General features: G+C 48.5%; 1 protein-coding gene across 1 annotated transcript; it reads left to right on the top strand.

Annotated features, from left to right (window-relative positions):
* Positions 1-220: 220 nt before the first annotated feature.
* On the top strand, positions 221-11,514 carry LOC311122359 (A disintegrin and metalloproteinase with thrombospondin motifs 19-like; the record flags this gene model as incomplete). The annotated part of the gene is made up of 3 exons (XM_084196728.1): positions 221-290; positions 2,729-2,864; positions 11,310-11,514. Coding segments are annotated over 3 exons (411 nt in total), but the record flags the coding sequence as incomplete, so codon positions are not given.
* Positions 11,515-11,985: the final 471 nt, after the last annotated feature.

Here is an 11,985-nt window from a genome sequence, read left to right as displayed (position 1 = left end):
CAAACGTTGACCTCGTATTATCCACCTGACCCAGGTGCTGCTGTTTAAACTTGAGGCAATAATGTCAAACATTAGACAAACATTACTCAAACGTTGACCTCGTATTATCCACCTGACCCAGGTGCTGCTGTTTAACGAGCAGAACCATGGGATCCATTACGAGTACACCATCCCCACAGAGGCTAACATGCAACCCCAGGGGGGGCTGGGTCCAGGGGCCATGCCCAGCGAACCCCTTTTCATGTGGACCCACTCTGGCTGGGAGGACTGCCATGCCGTGTGTGGAGGAGGTAGGACCACCAACACACCCCATTGACATCCAGCAGTAGGAGGTAGGACCACCATCACATCCCCATTGACATCCAGCAGTAGGAGGTAGGACCACCATCACACCCCATTGACATCCAGCAGTAGGAGGTAGGACCACCATCACACCCCATTGACATCCAGCAGTAGGAGGTAGGACCACCATCACACCCCATTGACATCCAGCAGTAGGAGGTAGGACCACCATCACATCCCCATTGACATCCAGCAGTAGGAGGTAGGACCACCATCACACCCCATTGACATCCAGCAGTAGGAGGTAGGACCACCATCACACCCCATTGACATCCAGCAGTAGGAGGCAGGACCACCATCACATCCCCATTGACATCCAGCAGTAGGAGGTAGGACCACCATCGTTCAGTCTCATTACGTATTGTATTTGTTTTTAGCTAGAGTAGAAACAGGGGTTGTGACAGTTTAAGAGGAGTTAACAGTCTGAGGGGTGTACTCTGGCTTTGAACCCTGGTGGTCTCCAGCGGGGAATTGAGCCAGGAGTGCACTTGTTGTGGTTTTGACAGGATAGGTAAGAAAGAATGGAGAGATAGATGAGGTGGAGAGACACAGTAATGAGTGCGGCGGAACCCGGATTTGAACCCCAGTGTCCTATGACAATGTGTAGTCTGGAGTCGGCATTGCTAGCACTCATGTGCAGTGCATTCGGAAAGTATTCAGACCCCTTGACTTTTTCCACATTTTGTTACGTTACAGCCTTATCCTAAAATGGATTAAATTGTTTTTGCAAATTTATATTTAAAAAAAAACGGAAATATCACATTTACATAAGTATAAGATCCTTTACTCAGTACTTTGTTGAAGCACCTTTGTCAGCGATTACAGCCTCGAGTCTTCTTGGGTATGATACTACAAGCTTGGCACACCTGTATTTGGGGAGTTTCTACCATTCTTCTCTGCAGATCCTCTCAAGCTCTGTCAGGTTGGATGGGGAGCATGCTGCACAGCTATTTTCAGGTCTCTCCAGAGATGTTCGATTGGGTTCAAGTCTGGGCTCTGGCTGGGCCACTCAAGGACATTCAGGGACTTGTCCCGAAGCCACTCCTGCGTTGTCTTGGCTGTGTGCTTAGGGTCATTGTCCTATTGGAAGGTGGACCTTCGCCCCAGTCTGAGGTCCTGAGCACTCTGGAGCAGGTTTTCATCAAGGATCTCCCTGTACTTTGCTCCGTTCATCTTTCCCTTGATCCTGACTAATCTCCCAGTCCCTGCCGCTGAAGAACATCCCCACAGCATAATGCTGCCACCACCATGCTTCACCGTAGGGATGGTGCCAGGTTTCCTCCAGACTTGACGCTTGGCATTCAGGCCAAAGAGTTAAATCTTGATTTAATCAGACCAGATAATCTTGTTTCTCATGGTCTGAGAGTCTTTAGGTGCCTTTTGGCAAACTCCAAGCGGGCTGTCATGTGCCTTTTACTGAGGAGTGGCTTCCGTCTGGCCACTCTACCATGAAGGCCTGATTGGTGGAGTGCTGCAGAGATGGATGTCCTTCTGGAAGGTTTTTCCATCTCCACAGAGGAACTCTGTAGCTCTGTCAGAGTGACCATCGGGTTCTTGGTCACTTCCCTGACCAAGGCCCTTCTTCCCCGATTGCTCAGTTTGGCCGGGCGGCCAGCTCTTATAAAGAGTCTTGGTGGTTCCAAACTTCTTCCATTTAAGAATGATGGAGGCCACTGTGTTCTTGAGGACCGTCAATGCTGCAGACATTTTTTGGTACCCTTCCCCAGATCTGTGCCTTCACACAATCCTGTCTCGGAGCTCTACGGATAATTCCTTCGACCTCATGGCTTGGCATTTCCTCTAACACGCAGTGTCCACTGTGAGACCTTATATAGACAGGTGTGTGCCTTTCCAAAATCATGTCCAATCAAGTTGATCCATTTTAGAATAAGGCTGTAAAGTAACAAAATGTGGGGAAAAGTAAAGGTTGTCTGAATACTTTCCGAATGCACTGTGTGCGCTCAGTTGAACCGTTTCAGGGATGTGACGTTTCATGATTAATGCTTACTATCTGGCTGATCAGTGATGTTAGTTGAGATGTTAGTTGAGTACCAGGGAGAAGAGGAAGCAAGCAGTTTATGACACTCTCTATTATGTTATGATCATCAATACAATCAATAGCCCAATTCTCTACAAAGATTTAAATTATTTATATGATTTATATGAACTATAATTCAAGCCTTACGTTACCACTCAGTAGTAAATCACCACACCCCCACTTTGCTTGAGTAAAGTAAGTAAGCCCATAGGGCCTATGTCCTGTTTTTGAAGAATGAGGCAGCTTGATGTACAAGAACACCCCCTGAACAGGTTGCAAGTCTGTCTCAGGGCATTGCTTGATCCCTTTCCAATACTTTGTCGTTCATATTAGATTTTTCTTCTCTAGGAGAAAGAAAGACTATCGTCACCTGCACCAACATTGTCAACAAAACTACGAGTGTGGTGGACAACCGAAGATGTCGTCACCTGACCAAACCTGAGCCTCAAGTCCGCAAGTGCAACGAGCAGCCCTGCCAGACAAGGTAAAGATCAGCCCTGCCAGACAAGGTAAAGATCAGCCCTGCCAGACAAGGTAAAGATCAGCCCTGCCAGACAAGGTAAAGATGAGCCCTGCCAGACAAGGTAAAGATCAGCCCTGCCAGACAAGGTATGTATGAAAAATGTATGCACTCACTAACTGTAAGTCTCTCTGGATACGAGCGTCTGCTAAATGACTAAAATGTAAAATGTAAGGTAAAGATCAGCCCTGCCAGACAAGGTAAAGCTATGGAACTTTTCTCCATACTTTATTTAAAATTCCTGTATTTTCTCTAAAATAGTATTTATTTCATATTAATGATCATATAAATACCCCCTTTCTTTTGATTCATGACAAACAAGCACCATTACAAAGCATTTGGTGTTAGGTAGCACCCGATTACATTTTGAGTACGAATCTGAGAGTGAACACGTTATCTATCCTTCTGTGTTAGGTGGTCCCGAATTGTTGTTAAATACATCCCAGCTAGCACAGAACATTCCCATAACGTTCTGGGAACCAAAATGTGTTAGCTGGGAAGGAAGTACCAGGAAGTATCCGAAACAGGATTGTAAAGTACAGCATTACATACCCTTTTCACAGATGCGCAAGTTGATGGCCCTCGGGAGAGGGGAACATTGTCCATTCACATGCATTCCTCTGAGATGTAGGAAGGGGAGCACTTTCATTGTCGCACCCCACCTACTCTTATGAGGAATCATTTAATTAAGTAAATTCATTTTCCGGAGGACTCCTTTTATCTCGCATGCACATTTATACATCTAAGGGGACCAAGATAATCAGGCATTGAAATGGGCTCCCATCTAAGGGGCCCAAGATAATCAGGTATTAAAATGGGCTCCCATCTAAGGGGCCCAAGATAATCAGGTATTGTCTCCGGAGACTATTGAATTAGAAGGAGACAAAGAAGGGCTGACTATTCATTGTTTTATGTCATTTTTTTCTTGGTGTCGTCGTTTGACAGCTTTGAATTTGGGCTTTACCGTCAGCCTTTCCAACTGCTCGTATTTGAACCAACACCATTCGAGACTATTCACCGACGACAAATTGTTACCATGAGGTGTTGTAAGGGGAAAAACAAAGTGCTTGTACAATATGCATGTCCCTTCTTTCTCAGACTTTGTTATAATTGGCAGATAGTCTGATAGTCTGTGGTCCCGTGTGGCTCAGTTGGTAGAACATGGTGCTTGCAACGTCAGGGTTGTGGGTTCGATTCCCATGGGTGACCAATATGAAAATGTATGCTGTCGCTCTGGATAAGAGTGTCTGCTAAATGACTAAACATCTTACAAAAAAAATGATGGGGAGTTAAATTGCGTAATAGTGAAATTCATTGAGAACAGACTTTTTAATTCCTATGGAAGAATGATGTTGCTATTGAGTCATGTTGCTCATGTGGCTCAAAGAGAAATCAAACTTCACTTCGCCATGCCAAAGTCTGGCATGCTTGTTGACAATGACAGTTGATCATGTGCTCATCCAGCAAGTTCTGGTAGTTCCTGGAAATGGTTGTTACACTTTAGTTGGAGGACCTTCTGTAACAACTTCTTAACACATTTATAGAAGTGTTCCGTGATATACTCTGAAGTGCTGCAAACTCTGTCGTTAAAGGGGCAATCTGAGATTGGTACATACATTTTTGAACTTTTAAATTAATGATTTATAGCCATTGATTCTTGAAGAATATGACAAAATAAATACTAAAAATTAGCATAGCTCAACAGTCTTACTCCATCAGAACCCACAATATGAGCTTGTTTTAGTCCATTGTCTTTTTTAAGTCATTTAGCAGACGCTCTTATCCAGAGCGACTTACAGTTAGTGAGTGCATACATTTTCATACTGGCCACCCCGTGGGAAACAAACTCACAACCCTGGCGTTGCAAGCGCCATGCTCTACCAATTGAGCTACTTGTCTTACTCTCAGCTGTTTCCCCAAAAAAATTATGGGGTGAGCGATTTCCTGCTGTTTAGATCCCAGATTGCCCCTTTAATGCTGACGTAAACTGAGCCTTAGATCACCCATTGCATATTGGATTGAGGTGATACACTAAATCACATTTGTTGACAGAAGCCAGTACAAACATTTACATAAAGCTCACAGAGTTGTTTTGCCTCGCTTAGAAACATGTATCGCAGCCCTTCTGCCCCGGCCCTATACCAGTAAAGTTACTTCCCTTATCTTCCTACAGATGGACACTAGACAGCTGATCTAATGCTAGTCCAATGCTAGTCCAATGCTAGTCCAATGCTAGTCCAATGCTAGTCCAATGCTAGTCCAATGCTAGTCCACACTCGCTGCTGACATTTACATTCCCCCACAATGCATTACCTGGAAATCATTAGTTCCTCTCTCTTATCTCGCATATGTATCTGGGGTATTACACTTCATCTGCAGCCGAGCGGTAAGCAGCAAGCTGTGAGCTTTCATCACCCCGAGTCGCAGATAAATGACATTTACAGTCCTGCCGCGCTCAACAACAAAGAATCCCGGGCAATCAGATAACAGCAGAACAGACCACTGAATCTGTGGATCTGATGTCAGATGGGGATGTGCGGGGAGGGGAGGGGTGAGGAGAGAGGGAGCGTGATAGGTCAACAAGGCCACGTCATGTTCCTGTCTGGCCCGAGCAGACTTCCAGCTGGACCGTGTCCTCTCCGGCTGCTCTACCCTGATCGTGGTCACCGAGGGGAGGCTTGGATGGAGCATCATCCACCAGCAGAACCGGACTCTCACTGGTGCCTCTGACTGCACATCTGTCACCCAGATGGGGCCACATTACGTCAGAACCAGCCTGGTAGCCTTCCTCTAGGGCTGGGCTTGGGCCTGGTTGTCTGTTTATGGGATGCCATTAACACTGAGATGAGACCCCCCCCCCCCCTCCTTTCGCGCACACACACACACACACACATACAAACACACACACACATACACACAGACACACACACACATACACTCCCCGTTCACTTTCCTGCTCCTCGGCTTAGGTTTCGCTGTTGAATGGGAATGAGGTCTGGTGGCCACATTGTTTACACAAAGCAGGTGGTTGTTGTGGGGAGAGATGTTGTCTTTGTGATATATACTGTGTGTACAGTACCAGTCAAAAGTTTGGACACACCTACTCATTCAAGGGTTTTTCTTTATTTTTACTATTTTCTACACTGTAGTATAATAGCGAAGACATCAAAACTATGAAATAACACATATGGAATCATGTAGTAACCAAAAAAGTGTTAAACAAATCAAAATATATGTTATATTTGAGATTCTTCAAATACCACCCTTTGCCTTGATGACAGCTTTGCACACTCTTGGCATTCTCTCAACCAGCTTCACCTGGAATGCTTTTCCAACAGTCTTGAAGGAGTTCCCACATATGCTGAGCACTTGTTGGCTGCTTTTCCTTCACTCTGCCGTCCGACTCATCCCAAACCATCTCAATTGGGTTGAGGTCGGGGGATTGTGGAGGCCAGGTCATCTGATGCAGCCCTCCATCCCTCTCCTTCTTGGTCAAATAGCCCTTACACAGTCTGGAGGTGTGTTGGGTCATTTTCCTGTTGAAAAAAAAATGATAGTCCCACTAAGCCCAAACCAGATGGGATGCCGTATCGCTGCAGAATGCTGTGGTAGCTATGCTGGTTAAGTGTGCCTTGAATTCTAAATAAATCACAGACAGTGTGTGATGAGGTGATTTCAAAGGAGTCAGGCACAGGATGGTAAATCACAAAATAACAGGATTTATTCTGAAACCCCTTGACACGCAGCTCCAGCAGCACGCCGACACTGGCCTCGGGGATGGCCAGGAGAACACGGAACAGGGCGAGCCGGAATGGCGACGGTGGAAATCCCGCAATAGGGAGGATATCCCTCACTGGAACCCAGCACTGCTCCTCCGGACCGTACCCCTCCCACTCCGTGAGGTACTGAAGGCCCCCCACCCGACGCCTCGAATCCAGGATGGAACGGACGAAGTACTCCGGGGCCCCCTCGATGTCCAGAGGGGGCGGAGGAACCTCCCGCACCTCAGACCCCTGGAGAGGACCAGCCACCACCAGCCTGAGGAGAAACACATGGAACAAGGGGTTAATGCTGTAATCTGGAGGGAGTAATAACCTATATGTAACCTCGTTTATCCTCCTCCGGCCCCACAAACCGCAGGCTCAGCTTCCGGCAGGGCAGGTGGAGGGGCAGATTCCAGGTCGAGAGCCAGACCCGATCACCCGGTACCAAGACCGGGGCCTCACTGCGGTGGCGGTCAGCGTTGGCCTTCTGGCGACGCACGGCGCGCTGGAGGTGGACGTGAGCAGCGTTCCACATCTCCTCTGTGCGCCGAAACCAGTCATCCACCGCAGGAGCTTTGGTCTGGCTCTGATGCCACGGTGCCAGAACCGGCTGATAACCTAAAACACATTGAAAGGGCGATAGGTTATTGGAGGAGTGGCGGAGAGAGTTCTGGGCATATTCGGGCCATGGCAAGAACACCGACCACTCCCCCGGCCGGTCCTGGCAGTAGGACCGCAGGAACCTACCCACATCCTGATTCACCCGTTCCACCTGCACACTACTCTCGGGGTGAAACCCAGAGCTCAGGTTGACCGAGACCCCCAGATGTTCCATGAACGCCTTCCAGACCCTGGATGTAAACTGGGGACCCTGGTCAGACACTATGTCCTCTGGTGCCGGAAGACGTTAGTAAACAGGGCCTCCGCAGTCTGCAGGGCCGTGGGGAGACCGGGCAGAGGAAGGAGGCGGCAGGCTTTTGAAAAGCGGTCCACAACGACCAGCATGGTGGTGTTACCCTGAGAGAGGGGAAGATCAGTGAGAAAGTCAATTCACCAGTGGGAACATGGCCATTGTGGAACTGGGCTGTAACTTACCCGCTGGGAGGTGCCTACGTGCCGTACTTTGGGCGCACACCGAGCAGGAGGAGACATATACCCTCATGTCCTTAGCCAAGGTAGGCCACCAGTACTTTCCGGTCAGGCAGCACATTGTACGACCGATACCTGGGTGACCAGAGGAGGGGGACGTGTGTGCCCAATAGATCAGATGGTCACGGACAAGAGATGGCAGGTACTGCAGCCCAGCTGGACACTGAGATGGAGATGGCTCTGTGCGTAACGCCCGCTCTATGTCCGCGTCCATCGCCCACACTACAGGTGCCACAATGCAAGAGGCCGGGAGTATGGGGGTGTTGTCTATGGGCCTCTCCTCTATCTTGTACAGCCGTGACAGTGCGTCTGCCTTCACGTTCTTCGTACCCGGGATGTAAGATAGTGTAAAATCAAACTGGGTGAAGAATAGGGCCCATCTGGCCTGGCGAGGGTTCAGCCTCCACACGGTCAGGGCTCGGACAACAGCCAACAGCTCCCGTTCACCAACGTCATAGTTCTGCTCCGCCGGGCTGAGCTTCTTGGAGAAGAAGGCACAGGGGCGGAACTTGGGTGGCGTGCCCGAGCGTTGAGATAGGAAAGCGCCTACCCCTACCTCGGACGTATCCACCTCCACTATGAACGGTAGTAATGGATCGGGATGGGCCAGTACCCCGGCTGAGGTAAACAGAACCCTCAGGTTACTGAAGGCCCTGTCAGCCTCAGCAGACCAGCGGAGCCGGGACGGCCCAACCTTCAACAGAGATGTGATGGGAGCTGCGACCTTGCCTAAGCCCTGGATAAACCTCTGATGGTAGTTGGCAAAGCCAATAAAGCACTGCACCTCCTTGACCGTGGTTGTAGTCGGCCAATTACGCACGGCTGAAATGTGATCTCCCTCCATTCCACACCTGAGGTGGTAATGCGGTATCCGAGGAAGGAGACGGACTGTTGGAAAAACAGACACTTTTCTGCCTTGGCATAAAGGTAATGTTCCAACAGTCGGGCCAGCACTTTGCAAACCAGGGACACATGCTCGGTGCTCGTAGCGGAATACACCAGAATGTCATCGATGTAGACCACTACACTGCGACCAAGCATGTCCCAAAACACCTCGTTCACAAAGGACTGGAAAACGGATGGAGCATTCATCAAACCATACGGTATCACCACGAATTCGTAATGCCCCGTGGTTGTGCTGAATGCTGTCTTCCACTTGTCCCCTTCTCGGAGACGCACCAGGTTGTACGCACTCCGGAGATCTAATTTTGTGAAGAAGCACACCCCATGCATTGACTCTATCACAGATGGAATGAGGGGTAGAGGATACCTATAACGTATTGTCCCCGTGTTCAGTGCTCGGTAATCAATGCAAGGGCGCAGACCTCTGTCTTTCTTCTTCACAAAAAAGAAACTTGAGGAAGCGGGTTGTCCAACCGGATGGCAATGTCCAACAGTTGATTGAAAGACAATGTGGTGTCCCGGCAGGCTAGCTCCCTTCGGACATCCTCTCGTAGATGGCACCGGAAGTGGTCGATGAGGGCCCGCTCGTTCCACACAGACCGAAACTGCAGGGTGAAGTCCTGCGCGGTCCTCGTCCCCTGCCTCAGGTGGACCAGCTGCTCGCCCGCCTCTTTACCTTCGGGCAGGTGATCGAAGACGGCCCGAAAGAGGCGAGCGAACTCCCCGTAGTTGTCCAACGCGGCTCCTTCTTCACTCCAGACCGCGTTGGCCCACTCCAGGACTTTCCCCGAGAGGCAGGAAACGAGGGTGGACACCTTCTACCGCTCCGATGGAGCTGGGCTGATGTTCAAGAAGTATAAATCCAGTTGTAGGAGGAATCCCTGGCAGAGGGCAGTTGTCCCGTCAAAATCCCATGGTCGGGATATATGAATCCCTCTGGGTGCTGGGGTGTGGGTGGCTGGATCCGGTCGCTCAGCTGGCCCCGAAAGATCGGGTCCTCTCCTCTCCAGGCATTGGAAGATCTGGAGAACCCGATCCATCGCTTCTCCCAAGCTGGCTAGCATCGTCGAATGCTCCTGGACCCGTGCCACGACTCCAAGCAGGTGCTCCTCTCCTGCTGACTCCATGTCTGGGTGGGTGATTCTGTGATGAGGTTACTCCTGAGTGGCGCAGTGGTCTAAGGCACTGCATCGCAGTGCTAACTGTGCCACTAGAGATCCTGGTTCGAATCCAGGCTCTGTCGCAGCCGGCCGCGACCGGGAGACTCATGGGCGGCGCACAATTGGCCCAGCGTCGTCCAGGGTAGGGGAGGGAATGGCCGGCAGGGATGTAGCTCAGTTGATAGAGCATGGCGTTTGCAACGCCAGGGTTGTGGGTTCGATTCCCACGGGGGGGCAGTACAAAAAAATATGTATTCACTAACTGTAAGTCGCTCTGGATAAGAGCGTCTGCTAAATGACTAAAATGTAAATGTAAATGTTATTTCGAAGGAGTCAGGCGCAAGAGGGTAAATCACAGAATAACAGGATTTATTCTGAAACACAGAGTTACGAAGTAATGCGTCAAAACACTCCAGGGCACAAAACAGGCGCACTGGAAAATACAAGGCAAACAGGGAAATAATATAAAATACACGGAGCTCCACCGAGCTTCTCTATCCTCCACAATAAACAATCACACACAAAGACAAGGGGGCAGAGGGAACACTTATACAGGTACTGATGAGGGGATATGAACCAGGTATGTGTAATAGACAAGACAAAACAAATGGAATGATGAAATGAGGAGCGGCAGTGGCTGGAAGGCCGGTGACGAAGAACGCCGAAGCCGGCCCGAACAAGGAGAGTTGGCAGCTTCGGAGGAAGTCGTGACACAGTGTCAGCAGCAAAGCACCCCAACACCATAACACTTCCTCCTCCATGCTTTACGGTGGGAACTGCACATGCGGAGATCATCCGTGGCGGTCCTCATGAGAGCCAGTTTCATCATAGTGCTTCGTGGGTTTTGGGACTGCACTTGAAGAAACATTCAAAGTTCTTGAAATGTTCTGTATTGACTGACCTTCATGTCTTAAAGTAATGATGGACTGTCGTTTCTCTTTGCTTATTTGAGCTGTTCTTGCCATAATATGGACTTGGTCTTTTACTAAATAGGGCTATCTTCTGTATACCCCCCTACCTTGTCACAACACAACTGATTGGCTGAAACGCATTAAGAAGGAAAGAAATTCCACAAATTAACTTTTAAGAAGGCACACCATTAATTGAAATGCATTCCAGGTGACTACCTCATGAAGCTGGTTGAGAGAATGCCAAGAGTGTGCAAAGCTGTCATCAAGGCAAAGGGTGGCAATTTGAAGAATCTCAAATATAAAATATATTTTGATTTGTTTAACACTTCTTTGGTTACTACATGATTCCATATGTGTTATTTCATATTATTCTACAATGTAAAGAATAGTAAAAATAAAGAATAATGAGTAGGTGTGTCCAAACTTTTGACTGGTAGTGTGTGTGTGTACTGTGTGCATATTGCATATGTGTATGTGTATGTGTACAGTGTTTGTGTATTAATGTGCTCTCTACCCTTCCAGGTGGATGATGACTGAGTGGACGTCTTGCTCTCGTACCTGTGGTAAAGGCTCTCAGAGCAGACAGGTTGCCTGCACCCTGCAGCTAGCCAACGGCACCCTGGTCAAAGCCAAGGATAGCGACTGTGCTGGCCCCAAGCCGGCCCCCACACAGCGCTGCGAGGGCCAGGACTGTCTCACCGTGTGGGAGGCTGGTGTGTGGTCTGAGGTATGGTCACTCTTAGTTGTGATGCACTACTCACTCAATTTATTTTACATCATAGAAAATATGGATTAAAATGCATTTATTCTATGAATATTGTGTTTCAGTGTGATTTACACATGTTCACTTTACACAAGTCAAGTGGTGACCATGTGGCTCTGTGTTAACAGATTTGATGGTGTCCCTCTGTGATCTATGGCTGAATCTCAAATTGAAAACTGGGCCACAGAGCCCTTTATCGAGAGAGTACTTAGCTGATGTGTTCAGTAGTGACCACTAGTGTCCAAATTAGATTTAGCTGATGTGTTCAGTAGTGACCACTAGTGTCCAAATTAGATTTAGCTGATGTGTTCAGTAGTGACCAATAGTGTCCAAATTAGATTTAGCTGATGTGTTCAGTAGTGACCACTAGTGTCCAAATTAGATTTAGCTGATGTGTTCAGTATTGACCAATAGTGTCCAAATTATATTTAGCTG

Source organism: Coregonus lavaretus (assembly GCF_964263955.1).
Source record: "Coregonus lavaretus genome assembly, contig: HAP1_SCAFFOLD_4334, whole genome shotgun sequence".
NCBI classification, from domain to species: Eukaryota; Metazoa; Chordata; class Actinopteri; order Salmoniformes; family Salmonidae; genus Coregonus; species Coregonus lavaretus.
This window is presented reverse-complemented; position numbering and strand designations above follow the sequence as displayed.